Source organism: Pholis gunnellus (assembly GCF_910591455.1).
Source record: "Pholis gunnellus genome assembly, chromosome: 15".
Classification (NCBI taxonomy): Eukaryota; Metazoa; Chordata; class Actinopteri; order Perciformes; family Pholidae; genus Pholis; species Pholis gunnellus.
In genome coordinates, this window is record NC_136542.1 from 12,968,312 (window position 1) to 12,986,042 (window position 17,731).

The window sequence follows — 17,731 nt, forward strand, 5'->3', positions numbered from 1 at the left end:
TGCGCCGGCCCCTCTGTCGCTTTAAGTCCTGCCCCTCGGAGCCAGCCAACAGCAGCTGTTCCATATTCATCAAGCCCTTGAGTCTTAAAGAGCCCTATCCCGACCATGGAAAGAGTCATTCCCCTCGCTCGCGCTCTCATGCTCTCTCCATCTTAGCGCTCATCCCGCTGCTGCCTGCGCTTCTCTCTCTGTCTCACCCCCCTTTACCTCCTCCGTCTATCTGTCCCTCCCCCCCTCCCCTCCTTCACTTTCTCTCCCTCTCTCTCTCTCTGTCTCTCTCGCTCTCTCTCTCTCTGACATACACACACTTTCACTTACATACACTCAGACACACTCTCTCTGCCACACATTTATACACAAAACACACACACACACACACAACACCCATGCTCACGCACACACACGCGAGTCCAACATACCTGTGCAGGCTGGGGGGAGCGGTGCTGGAGGGAGCTTTCGGCAGCGTTGTCTCTGAGGGTGCTGTGCCGTCATTTGGGGAAGAAGCGGGTCTCAATTGTTTTCTCTTTCCTCTTCCTCTCATTCCTGGAATGCTAAAACTGGACTGATGGACATTTCAGAACTTTGTCTTCCAGACCCTCTCAGCTATCATAACCAGTAGGTGCACCTTGTTTCTTTCTTTCCTTCTTTCACTTTAACTTTTAACCCCTCTGTTGTGATGCAGTTTTATTTCTTCTCTGTTATTCTTTTCTTTTTTGCCTTATCTGCTTATGCTTTTTTTTTTTTTGTTTAACTCTGCCTGTTCTAGTTATGTTTCCTGAACCCCACTAGTCAAGGCACTGAACTTTTTCTTGTTTTAGCAGTCATGTACTTTTCCTGGCTTCTCTGTTCATCTACCCTCTCACACCTACTCCCACTCTAAAAGATGCACTTTCTCTTGTTCATTGTTTTAAGGGCTCTTAAATCATGTAGGACTTGACAGTATCGAGCAACAGGGCAGGTGCAACTGTGTATGTGTGTGCATACGTGTGTAGATTTATTGTGTGAGCACATCATGTGGAGAGAAAGACTGGCATCTTTTTAAATTTCATTCAGAGCATGGCTGATTGATTTAGCGTGCCCCTCTGCAAACTGTGTATTTGTTTCCTAAAGAATTTGGGGTACCTGTCCAGTCGGGTTAGGAGGTTGTTCGCTGATGGCTTTGTTCTTAGATTCGGCCGCACAGGGAGAATATATATATATTTTTTTTAAGGAGATGAGATTAACGTGCACCCGTGGAATTGGAGAGGATACATTACACAGTGTAATATTTGTAGCCAGAAAAGACGAATGAAAGGACCCTGTGACCTCAGTGGAAGTGTGTCCCAGCCAGCGGCACACGAGGCAAGCTGCTGTCTCAACAACTCCTGCTCTGCTGGGACAGTCTGAGCTTCTACCACACTTTACCTTTGTAAAAACATCCATAGCTTGGATTTGATACAAAATAAGCGTATAATCTTTAGTTAAAAATATGTATTTGTTTTTTTATGGTATAATATTAATGTTTTTAATTCAACATATCCCAGTAAATGGACAGACTAAAACTTTGGGCTTGTGTGAGGATTTTTATACATATAAATGTATAGATCATTTTTATATCGATCTTTATTATATGAAGTGTTCAATTTTGAAAAAAAAAAATTAATTAAGTAGTATATATGCAAAAGTAGTGATTTGTGGAAGACCAATCAGACGTTTAAATTTCAATTAGCTCACAGTTGCCTGATAAGTCATTTACACATTCAGACAATTTACATTTGATTCTGTCTCTTGTAAAACATTCCAGTTAAAATTGTATCATCTCGTTACAGAGCTTTTCATGTTCTGAACATTATTTAATGCTAATTGAGGAGTTTAGTTTAGTTTTGATTCACTATATTTTAAAGCAGTATTCTACATGCAGTGAAAATACGTAACAGGTTATAATTCAGTGTGAAGCTGAATGTTGTTCGTGTGTAGTGCTTTACTTGACCCATTCGGTCACAGATATTCTTTACTTTGGGCTTTAATCACTGAAAATTAAAGAAATACTTCTCGAGAAAATATTACTATCTTAGACAGACATTCAATAATCTCCTTTTGTTCATCCTGTAATGGATTATAAAAGTTCACTTATTTCTCTACACATTAATACACAAACAGCAGTAACAGGGTGGATATTTCTGCAACACATCAAGTATTATATGTTTAAGTGTATTTATATTTGTCATTGTAGTATTCCCTGCAAATATATCTTTGTCAAAACTACTTTAATTTGTATTCATTTTTTAAGCAGATCTTTACACAACCCACACATTTATGTATAATTATAATTTGGATATATGATTATTCTTATGTCTGAGGAGATATTTCATTTTCAAATTATTTTCATAACAAATGCTTTCCAACACATTTTGAATCAAATTTATTGCAACAAGGAGAAACCTTTTTAAACATGACAACAATATTTTAGTTGTGTTGGAAATCATTTGTTTAAAATGTTTTCAGTTTTAGTTGATTTGACTTTGTCTCCTTCCAAGTAATCTGACAAAATTCATAAATGTACTTTAGATTTTTCGTCTACTCTCAAATGTTATCGTTAAATTATCAAATGTAAAATAACACATTCCTAAATTTGTACATGAAAAATATGTTCAAGTAATATATTGCAAGTTCGTGTTTATGTTTGTTAATTTGTTTTTGTTTTCTTCCCCCAAAACATTACAGTTGCATATTTGACTGATTTGGAATGTGTGTATGATAAAAGAAAATGAATATTTAATGGCACTCCACACAAGAAAGCAGTTGCATTTCTGTGTCCCATGATCATACTATTTGATTAATATGGATACATGTAACATTTAAAATAACGGTGAAAAGCCATTTGCTCTTTCAAAGCTGAGTTGTGAACAGGTGTTTGATTTATAAACAACTCTGGTAACTCACTATAGATGTGATTAGAAATTGTTTGTGATCAGAAGTGGATGTAATAATTTCTCCAACTCCAAAGCTACAAATCTGTCACAGTAACTTACGATAGTAAATTAGCATTTTCCTGATTACATGTCTTCCTACCAACAGTTAGTTATTGGTGGGATCTCTCCAGCAGTGGCCTGAGTGTGCTGTTCACTTTGGTTCAGCAGTGGCTCTCCTCTGCTAATTGTACAGCGGTATTCGCAGCCCCTCACTGTGGGCTGAATGTGGCTGTGATGCTCGGTTGAGAGGATTAGTGGGACGTATGTGCGCCATGTAATTAGCACAGCACTGTTGTGGAACCGCTGTGGTATACTCTCTCTATAGATCCACCCGAGGGCATCGCCACTGCCTGGGAATCAGATGGAAACAGAGTTTTGCCTTCAGAATAGAGAGACACGCACCTCTCGTCTCTTTGCACGCTGGCCGGTATTTAGAAATGCGAGCGCATGCACGTTTTCACAAGAGTATTCTGATAACACAGGTTTTACTGAAAGTTTAATTCTGTACGTATTCTCTCAAAAATGTGTTTGTAACATTGCCGCCGGCGTGTAGCCCGTTACACTCCACCTGTTATTTACCTTTGCTGGACTTATTGGAGTCTGAATATCTCTTGGCTCAGGCAGAGAGAGCAGCCGCTTAGTGTACGAGTCTGACAGGCTTATTGTTGATCTTGTATTGCAGTGGCAGTTCGCGCCACTCAGAAGTCAGCCAATGCCGAGGATTGTCAGTTTGAGTTCCTCTGTGCTCGCTAGAATTGAATTGAGATGTGACATCTTTCTGCCTCTAAATGTTCCATCAACACCCTCGCTTTCCTTAAGCCCTGGCAGAGCCACTGCTATAAACTAACTAGGCTATCCCATTTCCTTTCATGGAATAAAAGCTTTTTAATGTATTTCTTTTTTTTAAGAGAAGCAGAGAGAAGTTAGCACACAATGATGAATTAGATTTCAATTCGTTTGACTTCATTCCCAGCTTGCTGCATTAGAGCCTGCAAACACCCATCTCGAGCAGTCCGTCTGCTTGATTCTTATTAGGTTTCAGAAAACAAGGCGAGGGAATTGCATTAGTGTATCTTAAGTTAAAAGCTCTTTGCTCTTTGACCAAGTGTTTCATTGTTATTGGGTTAATCAGATTTTTGCTGTCTTCATGGAGATGCTATCGCAGGCTAGAGGCAGTGGTGGGTAACCAAAGCAGCCGTGCACAGACACTATCCAGATGGGATCAGCTTACGGTAATTTGGTTTCAGAATACATTACCAGAAGAGGCTTCTGGCCGAGAATGGCCACCCCGCTATGCGCCAGGAGCTGGTGGCCTCTGTAGCTGCAGTGTCCAGCCCCACAGCCCACCTGTCCCCATCCCACCCTCCTCATCTCCCAGAGTTTTTAGGGGGCGTTGGGATGTGTGCCTTTTTTTTAAAAGTAAACCCTGATGTTTTAAAATTCAGTCTGTCACCCAATTCTAAATACTTCTTCCTTGTACCAACAGGGCTTTGTTGTCCAATTCATTAGAGAGATTCCTGAGTCCACTGGCCACGCTGGAGCCCTCTCATTTCTGGTATCTAGTATCATTACTTTCACTGTAAATATGTCACTCAGCTCAGGCTGAGCGGGGGGAGGGTGGAGCATGTTGTCCCTCTCTAGGCCAAATGGGGATGCAGAGTATATTGACACTCTCTGGATGTTCACTGTACTGTAGTTTCAGATGTATTCGGGGTCCATACTTGTTAGTGCTTAGACTGGCTTTAAAGACGCTGCTAAATCAAACCCACTCATTCATTTGCAGTAGTGTTACCCCACCTTTGGGTGCTCTATTCCGTGGGTCATTAATTGGGAAAATAAGAGTAAGAAAAGCATGCAATATCCAGACTTGTTCTGTTCTGAAATATTATGACCCGTTCTATTTAATATTGTGCAAAAAAAAACTCTGTGTAAAAATGGTCACTTTGCAAATTAACTTTTACTTTTCGACCAACATTGCATGAAAGAAAGTTTGAAGAAAGTATACAATTGTATTTTTAATGTTATTGGTAGATTTTGGATGTTACTGTCACTATAACATGCTGTCTCTTGAGACCCTATCTGATGTTTGGCCTTTACACCTCTCAGTGATTAGCTACCAGGCCTCTTTGGCTATTTCACAACATCTACCCGCACAGAAACCACCAGCCGTCACCACACGCCTCCCTTTCTGATTTCTCATCCATTGTAACCTTGGACACCTCCGCCGCAGTGTGAGAATCTGTTTAAAAATAACTAGGTCCATTAGTCTAGAAGGATAATGCTAGCCTACGTGGGCTCTCATGCCCTTGTGGCAGCAGAGTGCTATCACTGACACGGTGCGTCAGCACTTCTTCCTGTTGCTCCAACATTGAAGGGCTCCTCTTCATTTACACACACACACACACACACACACACACACACACACACGTACCCACACACACACACCATCTAGAACACTAAAGTTTAGAAAAATAACTGAGTCAAGAAATACACTTGAAAAAAGCTGAAAACTGTAGAGTGGTCAATTAGTCACAAGAAAACACGCCAGTGAAGCTTCCTGTGTTTGCCGAGTCTGCTTGTTTCTTACGGTTCTCTCCATTAGTATGATAGATATGAATGCTCACTGCAATGCTGCTGCTTTTTCAACCACTCTGTCCTAAATGTGGCGGAGGGGAAAACTTGTAGGTCCACTAATTCACACTTGGTAAGAAAATGTGATGTAAGGTGGGTAACTATATGGGTGTTTATCAGTGAAGGCTATTGGTATTGAACGGCCAGCTGTTTGAAGGTTATGTTTCGGAGCAGTAATTGAAATGCAAAATAACATTAGGATCGATGGTTAGCTTTGTTTATTTATGAAATCAATATTGAAACCGTCCGTCACAGTAGCCGCTCTGATTCCCACTGACAGCTTCACCAAGTCTCCTCTACATGGCCAGAGTGAGCCTTGCATCCATTACAGCTTTTAGAGCGAGCGCTTCTCTTTTTTCTCATCACTCTTCGGACAGCTGGGAGTAAATGTTTCATGCTCATATTTGAACACACACACACACACACACACACACAGTCCGTAGTTTTGAAGGAAAACTGTGCAACATGGCATCATCAACTGTACAAAACTGTTAAATTGAAAGGACTGACGCAGTGTGCAGACTTACAGCAGCTATGTTATGGGTGTGTCTTCGAGACAGAGAGAGAGTGAGAGACAGCACTACTATCACTCATCCCTGATTTGCCCAAGGGAAGTAGATGTGACCAATAACCAGCCGTTAACATGGCAGTGTGCAAAAAGCCAGCCACTATAGGCCTAGTTTCTCTGTGCTGAACAGGAACTTCTATTGACGTATTTGATTCCCTTGACCCGTGTCAAATATGCATTGCTCATGTAACTAATGTAAATAAGAAAAACCCTTTTGTTTGACATTAAAACATTAAATGATGTGAGAAAACACTGCTCTACAATCCTGTTCCTAGAACTCAGAACTGAATGGTCTGCAGAACATAATTGATACGTATTTTGATTAAACATTAACCCACATGTATTCTTACTTTAAACCGTCATTTATTTTTCCTTTTTGAAACATTGCCATTGTTTGTTCAAACTAATAGAGCTTCCATCTCAGTTTAAATCAGATTGTCAGGCTAGGTTCTGACTCTCCATTACATAAAACGTTATTCATTACAGGTTAACTTTGTTTGTCTCGTGTCTCATAAAACCTGTTGTTTACAACTTCACAACAGAATCATTTCAACTGATAACTGACAGATTTGTTAGTGTAGTGTGTGTGTGTGTGTGTGTGTGTCCCTGCTTGCTCGCCTGCATTCAAATTATACAACTATGTGCTTGTGTGTGTATTTTCCTGTTGGTCACACGATACACATTCACATTTAAATGCCTCCTTATGAGACCACCCCCACAGCGCTGAGTGCCATCGAATGGTCAAATTGAGTGTCTGGTTGTTGAACCTGCCACTTGGAGAGTCGCTCCCTCCCAGTTCATCCGGTGACACCAGACGTGGCGAACACTGAAATGTATGTTTAGATTGCTCCCTGAAGGAGACACATTAATTCAGGAAATATCCCCAAAGTTTAATTATTCCTGAATGGTGTGGTGGTGGACACTACCGTATAAATCAGTTAGGCCCACCCGTCTTTTTATTACCAGCACTATTTATGGGGAATGTGTGGCAGCTGGTAGAGATGAGCCTGTAAAAAGCCAGAGGCTATTGCTACGACTGTGTCTGCTGCTGTGGCAGACACAGACGTAGCAATAGCCATTGAGCAGCATCAATTCATTTTGGAACTGTTTGAATTGTGCGCTACAATTTAAATCAGAGAAATCAAGTCAAATTTGATGATCACGTTGTATTATGTATGTTATTTGAATCTTACCTATGTGCCGTGATGACACAGCGACTGTGAACCTGTACAAACATTTACACATTTGATTGTGTTTAAATTATCCTGGACGCCTGATAAACCTGCTAATTTTGGCCTATTAATTGTGCCTTGTACATTTGTATGTATGTGTGTGCATGTGTGTAGGTATGTTTGTATTTGTCTCTTCTTCTTATGAAGAGGACAATTTATAACGGAGGCAGGATGGGCTCTTTGTTTTAAGCAGGTATAGTTCTCCCCTAAACAAGGACAGCCTATCAGAAGAAGATTAATGAAGTAATTTCATGCATGGCTCTATACCTCCGTCCTCCTGTACGCACAGTCACTGTGTCTAAACCTGTGATTTACACTGGACTGTGTTAAATAGCCTTAACCCTTTATAATAATATTTCTTTCTGTTTGTGACACGCATACACACACACACACTGCAAAAAACAAGCAACACAATCTGTAATATCCTTCGCCCCCTCTGATAAAATGGGCTTGGATCTTTTGCTCAAGTTTCCGTCATTCATATTTAATAATCCCCCTCTCTTTATTTTACATAAGGAACCCTACTGAGAGTGCGTGAGAGGTGTGCTGTGGTTGATATCTGCTGGCTTTCCACATAATTTATGGCAGTTAAACAAAATCTAGCCTTAAAAGGCTTTTGCAGCATGAAACAGAATTTCTTAAGCTATATTCATACATTAGCCTGGACAGGTCAGCTATTCAGGAGCATATTACCAAATCCTGTTTTTTTCTTTTTACTATTTTAACAACAGTGTTGACATTCTGCTCTTATTGAATCTCTTTCTACTGACTCTATTGATTCATTATATTACCATATTACACATGTCATTTCTAGGAAAATCACACTGTTTATGAGTGGCCAAGTTAACTGATGATATACTTTTATGAGGCGCTGATGATATGTTGATAATGACTTCATGATGCTGGAGATTCTGTGATAAAACAATTAATACATCACTGCATCTGTTTTACTAAAGAGAAAACCATACTGTTCCTCTAGAATGTCAGGACAATTAAAAATAAAATACATATATATTTTTATGTTATTAGAGTTATATAGCCAAACAACAGAACTGTGTCTTGTTAGTAATATGTTCCATCATTCGAATTTTAAACAGACATAAAATGACAAAGAACTGCCATAAAGCGAAACAGTTTATTGTTAAAACATATGTTGTAAAGGACGAATCCACCAACTGTATGCCCATATTGCTCGGGAGTGTATTGTAATATTGGCGTCAGTGTATCAGTAACATATCATACAACGCCAGGTTTTGTCTAAGGTCATTACCAACACCAGCTTTGAAGGAGTCTTTTTAAATATACAAAACGCTGATAATTAGAAACAGTTTTTAAGGATGATTTTTAGTAGTGGACTATAATTGCTTTTTGTAGATATCACGAGCCATTGTAAATTTATGTTGTTAAATTATACCATGGCCATGCTTCATAATGGATGTAATGGAAACTAATCTTTTCTAATGAAAAAGCAGAATTAAAAATTTGATCCCAAATGTACTGCACGGAAGACTAGACTTATCACTAAACTTCTTTTTTACATACGGTGTGATGAGCTGTTCAATTCTGCAGGGAGCTTCCCCACTGGGTCTGCGTACAAGGCTGTTAACTCTTCACTCTCCACTGTGGGCATTTTAGACAACTGACAACTCCCTCACATCCCCCACCGACAGTAGCTCCGTCATTAGCCATTTGCTTCTCTCAACATCCTGAACTCAGCCCCTTATAAGAACTGGATCTGCCCAGTGCGGCCCAGACAGTTTACGTCAGACAAACAGCAGCGCCTGTATCACAAGAGGCCCTCTCTTTCCTGCCAGCAGCATCTCTGGAACAGGAAGGAGCAAGAGGGGGGGATCAATAGATGTGATCTGCTTCTTGGCCAGCGCTATCTTGTGCTGCCGCTGGAGCATGGGGCTCATGTTGTCGTAGTGGAGTGAGCTCATAGCTTTATAAAGACTACAGTGACATCGCTGTGGAGCAGCTAAATATAATCCTCTGCTGGAGACTGAAAAACTTAATTGCCCAGGCCACAGAGCACCATGGTCCCCCCAGTGGTAACCCTGCACGAGCCCCCAGCCTACGGACTATTGATCCGGGGCCCTAGCTCTCCGTTGGTACCGTAAACACAGCTCTCTCTCTCTCTCTCTCTCTGCCTCGTCTCTCTCTTCCCCCTCGCGTATCGCTTACTTTCTCTTTTCCTGTTTTTCTGTCTCCTCGACTTCCCTTTTGTTTGCCTCCATAGATCTGCGCATCATAAATCTCTGTCAGCTTCTCCTGAGTGTCTGGCATATCCGTTAATAAAGAGACCCCTCCCCTCCCTTCAGGTCCTCCCCCTCCGCTCCCTCCTTTCTCTGCCAGAGCAGGACTAATGAATGAGAAACTCCAAAATTAGGGGCCTCTCCCTCATAGATTAGAATGGGTCCCTATGGAGTGTCAGGCTTGCCTCCAACGAAACCACAGCCTTCAACCCCCTTCCCCAACATTTCCATCTTTCATATTCTGTCTGCAACACAAACACACCCTAACCCTAAGAGCACCTAAGCCCATACAGCGTTGGTACAGACACACATGCACATCACCCCAAGAGTCTTTTGGCCCCTTATTCCCCTGATGGTCATTAACCTGGAACCAGTCAGAGAGGCGTCCTTCATATATGTTTTGGAATCTCTATTCCCTTCCTTTCTCCCAAGGGCCACCCAAACCCCTCCCTGAGCCCCAGTCCTTTTTCATTTCCATTTTGCCCTGCGTGAACACACACCGAGCACCCTTGGTGGCATATATATCTCTGCTTGTATTTCTGTGACTTTAGTCGGGCAGTGCAGAATTTCAGCGTGGTCTCCGCTCTCCCAAAAAATGAATCCCTGGCTGTGTGTTAGAGCGGTAAAAGGTGGCGGTGGCCCCAGGAGGAGAGGTCAGCGTGGCAGCTGCCAGTGGGTCCTTGCTGTGTTGGGGAGGCTGAGCCCGGCTGAGAGGAGGTCTGTCAGGAGCTAATTGAGTTCGTCCTACCAACGCTGACTCTGGGGCCAGTGGCTTATCAGGCCACATCGCCTGGGGCCCTCCAGACAGATCTGCCCCTACCGGGGCATCTGATATCACCATCACCCTGCCTGCAGATGTCAACCCCCACCTCCACCACCCACCCCTTCCCCTCCACTTACCCAGTTTGATCAGGTAGCAAGGATGTGACACTCCGGGATGAGGTTAGCAAATGTTATAAAATTGTGTTTTTGGCATCTGGTGGCCTTGAGAGTGAAAAGGACATCGGGAATATACTCACTTTTTGAATTGGGCCTCAAGCACGGGTTTGTAACTGTGCTTGTGATTTACACATGAAACAAGGAGAGAGCTGTAGTCACCCAGAGAACAGTGGAGGGTGTCAGTATCCTCCTGAAGTGAGCAGGAAGCTCTCAGCAGGAACACTTACAAATTGTCTCAATTAGATCCTGAATGTTCTGCGTTCTTGCGACAGTGTCATCCAACGCTCAGAGTTTTCGCTCGCAGGCGAGGAAAGTGTTGAGAAGCGAGTAAACGAGTGCTCCTCGCTTCTCCTCTCGGAAGTCGAGGAACAGAGAGTGTGAGACGAGCTGCCAGATCATTAGGCCAGCTAATCCTGGTCACAGCAGCACCAGTGGAATGATATTAGGGATCTGAAATGCTGTTAGGAGGGCCAGGTGGAATCAGATTAAAACCAAACTGCGCAGTGTGCGTTTGCGGGCCCATAACCCACTACTCAGCATGAATTTTGATCAGTGCAAAGGGAACAAAAGGAGGAGGAACAGAGAGAGAAAAAGAGAGAGAGAGAGATACTGTATCTTGGACGAGCACTGCTCCTTTGGGCAGCCAGGCAGCAGAATTTGAAATGCTCTTATGTTGAGGAAGGAAGTAAGACAGAACTATAGATTTTACAGCATCAAGTCGCGGTTAGTTCAGCAGATCCTTTCCTGTCTGCTCTGTCTGTGTAGCACACAAGCTAATTAGCACCTGCCCCACATATTGAATTATTTATTACAACTATTGCTGCTGTCAAACTATTTAATGCTCATAATTCATTTTCCCATACAATGGTATTTATAGATTTAAATTGGACCTGTCCCATTAGAGATTACGAATATTTATAGAAATATTTTAGACTATTTGATTAATACGCCAGGTTCAAGTGGTTAGTATTCCCTCAGTATCATTAATCAATATATGCAGGCTTGTTAAAAACATAAGCATAGCAGTGGTATAATGTGTCATAGCAGAATGAGTTAAGGGGATTCTAGCCAGCACATTTATTATAAATGACCACATTGAGCTGGAGGGGAAACAGTTAAGACACTTATGCAATTATGCTAAGTGTCACCCTGAAGATGGCCTTTGAACCGGGGTTAAGCTTACTCTGAATTTGTGAAATAAAAGCTAAATGGAGCCATCTTGTGCTCCTGCGTTTTAATATATAGCCTTTAATAAGCCAAGTGCAGGTGCCCTATCGCACAGGTGCACATATCCATCTGAAACAGAGAACATAAAGCAGATGAACACAGAGCCGTGCATTAATTTATGGGGATGCAATCTGCATTCATTATCAAGAGCGGCAAGTTCTATTTTAGAAAGGCATGAAGTGGATTCACTTTTTCAATTTCTGTCTGCAAGGACATTTAAGAGTACGAATGGATCATTTCAACAGCAAATCTGAATAACCGCCCCCAATGCCATCAGTAGTATTAGATGTATTTTTGCGTTGTTTAAATTGAGAACAACTGAAAGTAAAACTGTAAATTGGAAAGCATGTTCTCTAGCACAATGGTAGTTGTGTATCAGCTTTATATAGTGAAGGCTTTATATTGCAAGAAGAATTCCAGGAGTGCACAGGCAAAGGGCTTATTCCACAAGGTCAACGGTTTTAACAGGGGGCATTTTTTTATTATTTATTTTAGCAGTTAACCTTTTTGTGAATTTTCAGAAGTGGTAGGCACCTGGAGCTCCGATGAATATACATGACAGCAGGGAGGGAAACCTGGGAATGAGATTTAATTTGACACGCTGACCCCCATCTCCACGGGCCCAGGAAGCCAGGGTGAGAAAATAAGGTTGACCCACTGACCCCTGGGCCTGAACCCCTCCGTCACCCACCCTCACAATTAAATCAGCCTCAGAGAGCAAGAGGCAGTCCGGCCGACCGAAGGGGACACAGCGGAGGCCTCTCGTTTCCTGTTTCCTCTCAAGCACTCTGAGACAGACAGCTATCGTCCAATCAGGCAGATAGAGCCCGGTACGGAACACCCCTCTCTCCCCGTGCTGATGGTAAACTGACATGTCAAATATGTAAACATTACCATTAGTTGGCAATATGCTAATGGAACTAATGTGCTAAGGCACAACTTCGGGCTGTCTAGCTGCCACTCAATAGGAGCCCCTGTGTCTGAATTTGCATAAGCCATGCAAGGCTCAATTTTGTTAATGCAGGCAAGTGCAGGTGACCTTTCACCCCTTCCGTGGTACCTAATGCAAAGGGGTGTGTGTGTGTGTGTAAGTGTGTGACCTAGCCTTGACCCTAAGGGGTCACTATGTCTACACGGCATCCCCAATACAATGAGTTATCCATCTCCTCTGCCAGTCCACCCCTTTAGTTCACTCCATTTGTGGACGGAGAAATGAGTTGAACATGTCCGGGCTAAGTTTTTTCCCCCCATTGTTCGCCCAATGCAATTTCAAGTTAAAGGTTATAGAGCGAGACTGAAATAGATTTATATGGGCAAGGAAGGCTTCAGAGTGCATTTTGTGGCCACAGCCAAAAGGCTGCACTTTAGTCTGCACACGTTACAGCATCATATTGCATGTACTCCAAAACACAGTTATTAGGCAGACAGTGAAAAAGTCAATATCTTGCCATCATGTTTCCTTTTGGTTGACTGCTGACTCAAGGAGACAAGCCAAGGTCCACTCTGCTCTCTAAACTATGGAGATGCCCCAGACCTGATGTGCTGTGTGTGTGTGTGTGTGCGTGCACTTGCGTGTTAAGTTATTTGAGTGCTCTTTCTATCCCTCCCTCTTACTCCCTTTTACTTTCCTTTCTTTCTGTCTGTGTGTTTGCATTGTGTTGGGCATGTGTGCAACGGTGTGTGGACGTGCGTGTTGTAGACTAAAGCGCTTTTCCTGCTACGGTGGTGTGTGGCTAATGAAGCACTTAGGATCCTCCCTCTAGTTTACTGGTTTATAGGGAAGGTTAGGACACAGTGGTATAGAGAACAGAACATTAAGTAGACTATTAGACATTAAGTCTACCAAGTAGACCATAGTAGAATAGTAGATACATTTAAATGTGATTTGGCAAATACAATAGATTACAACTGGTGGAGCACATGAAACCCACCAAATCACCCATCTTTTTCTATAGGAAGAAATTGCATGTTTATATTTTAAAACATCTTTTTCTGTGAAAAGCATAAGAAAGATTGCTTTCTACTGGGACTGCATTGTTGAATATACGCATATATAATTCATTAACTCTAAAAACTTTACCATAATGTCTACTTAAAGGAAAAGAGCATTTATGTTGTAATTGTCATGAAAAGCCACAAAATCATTACATTTTGCACTTAATTTCAATCAAGTGTTTACCTATTGAGACATTTATGTCTCTCCACTGGTGGATAAGATTAATATCTACTCTCGGAAGACCTCTGCTAATCATCTTCCTTTTCTCCTCCTCCCTTTCCCATCAACTCTCCCCCTCCCCCACTCCCCCTCATCCCTCAGGCTGCTGAATAGAATGGCCGCTGATGACCGGCACCTACCTTCCAGTTGTGGGTCCTACATCAAGACGGAGCCGTCCAGTCCCTCCTCGGTCATCGACACGGTCAGCCACCACAGCCCCAGCGGCAACTCAGACGCCAGTGGCGGCTATGTCAGCACTATGAACAGCCACTCCAACGGCCTGGACTCTCCACCTATGTTCACCCCCAGCGGGCTCGGGGCCGGCACCTGCCGCAAGCGCTACGATGACTGCTCCAGCACCATCATGGAGGACTCGTCCATAAAGTGCGAATACATGTTGAACTCCCTCCCCAAGAGGCTGTGCCTGGTCTGTGGAGATATAGCCTCGGGGTATCACTATGGGGTGGCCTCTTGTGAGGCCTGCAAAGCCTTTTTTAAAAGGACAATACAAGGTATTTTTCTCCTCCCACCTCCCCCCTTTACAAACACTCAATACAAGTATTTCATTCCTTGTCGCTGCATTGCCAGACATAAAAACACCCTCCGTACGAGACACTTTCGACCTCACAACAACAATGAAACATACTCAGGCCCATCGATTTGCTATGTAAAAAATAATTTACTGGAGTGTGAAAAGTGTTTTCTCTACCTCCTGAGACCAACAACCTCTGTAAAACAAAAACAGAAAATATTTGATTCCATTACCTTTCCACTCACTATAGGATATAACATTACAAGCGTATTTACTAGTTATCAAATAAAAACAGAAACCAGGAGACTATTTTGACATGGGACGGACGTGTAGGTATGATTACGTCGTCTGTCATGGTTGGTGGTGTATGGTGGACATGACATCATCACTCAGAGGTCAGATTTGGCGGAGTGTACGGGGCTCTTTGCCCAGATGCCTTGGGGGGCTCAGAGAACGTGCTTTATTATTCCTGTCTTGTTTTGTGTGTGTGTGTGTGTGTGTGTGTGTGTGTGTGTGTGCCTGGGGACTAGGGTGCGATTGGCTATCTGCAAGGCATGATGTATCACAGCTTCTCATTAGAGAGGCAATGAAAGGCCCCCCGCTGTGAAACTGTGCGCTTTGCTCCGGATTAATCAGGAAGACGGAGATATTGTTGAGCCTGGAAACAGCTGCCCGAGTCGAAGCTCTGCCGGCTGAGTACTGCAACAAATACAGTAGACAAACTGGATGAAAAAGGTGAAATGAGCCAAAAGGTTGGAGTATAGTGAAATGAGGTGATTAAGAGTGGAAGAATTTGATATTTAAACTAAATGAGTCTGACAGGTTTTATCCATTGCTTTCAGTGATTTTTCATCAACAAATGATTGCAGGCATTATTTGAAGATCTGGCCGTCTGTCTGGTTGTTAAGTGTTGATTTTGGACCTTACAGCCCTATCAGCTTTAGACAGTCTATGTACCTTTTGCAGGCAAACAAAAGCATTAGGCCAAATCCTCCTGTTTACCCATGCTGCCATCAGCAATCCTGTCTATTGACAATAGATGAACATTTTTTCTCAAATAACATAACTGGGCTTTTGTCCCCTCACTAAAAGTACACTGACGGCAACACAATGGAACAGAAAAAAAGGCATCGGGGAAGAATGGGACGTCTTAAGTGGAGCAATGGCCCAAACAATTAAGAGGAAGGTACATGGAAAAAAAATTGAAAGCTCCTCTTTTTTTCCCCCCCTCACTTTGCATTGTCGATTTGAAATCCCTCTCTTTCTCTTCTTGGAGGGCTGCCTGTAATGGAGCTAATCTGCCGTCGTTTGTCCGAGCCACAGGAGTTTTGTCAATAACAATCAGCGTTTGGAAAGTGTAATTAAGGCCGAGGCTTTTCATTAGGAAGAAGGGAGGGGGCCGTCTCCAGGGACGGGCATGCCAATTAGAAACTCAGGCACGCGTCGCCGGGTAATTTCAGGGAAAGGAGGGGAAAAAAAGCCAGGACTTCTTTAGATTGGAGAGGGACCCTGCTGCTCTTTCAGAGGAGAGGAGGAGAGGCTTAATGGCATAATAATCAGACAGGGGTCCCAGGCAGAAAAAGGCAGGAGGACGCAGGGACTTTTTGGGGGAGGTGAAAGCCTTCCCGAAATGATAAAAGAAACACATGCAGGATGGCTGGAGGAAAATGGAGGCGGCAAATAGCGGGAAGTAGAGCCCTTGAAAAGAATGAGAGGGTGCCGTTGATGAGAACTGATTAATTAAAGGAATAACGAGGCAGTCAAGGGTGGGGTGTGAGACGGCCCTCTCTAATGAGAGGAAAACAAAGGAGCTGTCTTTTCCAGCCCTTTATCACATTGTTCTATAGCACTTAGGGCAAATAGCATGCTAAGTTAGCGTTAACCCTCTACATGACAGTTTCTTTATCACCTCTGTGTGATTCAGCAGCTAATTCTTGAGAGGAAATTTGTATTTTTTTTTTTTTTTTTTTTTAGATATTAATATATTATCTTTCAATTTAGTTCTATTTAAATTGTTTTGACTTTTTATGATAATTTAGGCACTGAGTAACTTACCATCTTTGTTTTATTTCCCGCTCCAGCCTCATACTCTTACCTTTTCAACAAAAGATGATGGAAAATCCATCATCTGTCACCTATTCGTCCAGTGAAAAGCCCCTTGAACTCTTACGTGGAGATAGTTACATTACTCAAGGCCAGGCCCAAATTAATGTCAACCTGGATCTCCATCCATCCCAGAAATAACCCTGTTCTCATTGCTCCCTAATCATCCCGCCATTCCTGCACCTCACGTGCCCCACCAATCAAAAACATAAATCTCTTATTGAACTGTGTTTTCTTCCCATTTTGAACCCAAGTGTAAAATTGCTTGAAAACCAACTGAACTCAGTGGCCCCCTCCTATATGAAGTAATAGACCTTGACAGTAAGCCTGTAAAAGTCAGTTTAGATTTTGATGAGAAATACCTGCCATTTTACTGTAATTTACTTACAAGACCTGACTTTCCCCTCTGTGCCCTGGCATGGGTCCTGAAAAGCCATAAAATAGATTGAGACAGATACTTATCAAGAGAAGAAGGAGGGAAATCTTTTTCTTCTCCCTTCACTCTGTAATGTTATTGGTAACCATACCATAACCTCTCTAAAGACGGATAAACCCCGGCATGGCCCTGGGGTTAAAGGGGTTCCCGCCAGTATGCTTCATTTCTGAAAGTGAAACCGGACATTCTATTACTCACATCTCTGAATGACAAGGTTATTGTAAATAGTGTAAGAGGTGCGCCCTTTTGAGTCAATTGTTTAATCTAATGTAACTACAAATTCCCAATTAAATCAGTAGTTAGTTGTGAGACTTTGTTTAACTACTGTTCAGGAGACTGTAAAGCCACGTTAGAGTTAAAAGTCAGTTAGATCCAGTCGTCTGTTTTCCTAAAAAGTTTATTCACCCCTCGGGTGGAAGTTTTGGTAAATGAGACAAGAAACAACTAAAGACTGCTACAAACAAAATCATTCATTCACACAAAGACAAGAAAGACACACATAAAACAATACAGCTTACAGTAATAAAGCCTATTCTGTTGAAAGTAAAACATTTAAATGCATTAATGTAAATCTCAGTAATTGTGTTTTTATTTAACAATTACATTGAAGTCGAAACCTAATTAACTACATCAATTAAAGGT

General features: G+C 42.3%; 1 protein-coding gene across 7 annotated transcripts in view; it reads left to right on the plus strand.

Annotated features, from left to right (window-relative positions):
- Positions 1 to 443: 443 nt before the first annotated feature.
- Positions 444 to 17,731, plus strand: part of esrrb (estrogen-related receptor beta) — a 39,098-nt gene continuing 21,810 nt past the window's right edge. For 5 of the 7 annotated variants that reach the window (XM_079174758.1, XM_079174760.1, XM_079174756.1 and 2 more), the window contains exons 1-3: positions 444 to 615; positions 4,438 to 4,506; positions 14,121 to 14,530. In XM_079174758.1, the coding sequence (XP_079030884.1) occupies positions 566 to 615; positions 4,438 to 4,506; positions 14,121 to 14,530 (529 nt within the window). In that variant the 5' untranslated portion in view covers positions 444 to 565. Of the gene's footprint in view, positions 616 to 4,198; positions 4,352 to 4,437; positions 4,507 to 14,120; positions 14,531 to 17,731 lie in introns of all 7 variants that reach the window. The other 2 variants (XM_079174755.1, XM_079174761.1) reach the window with 2 other exon arrangements.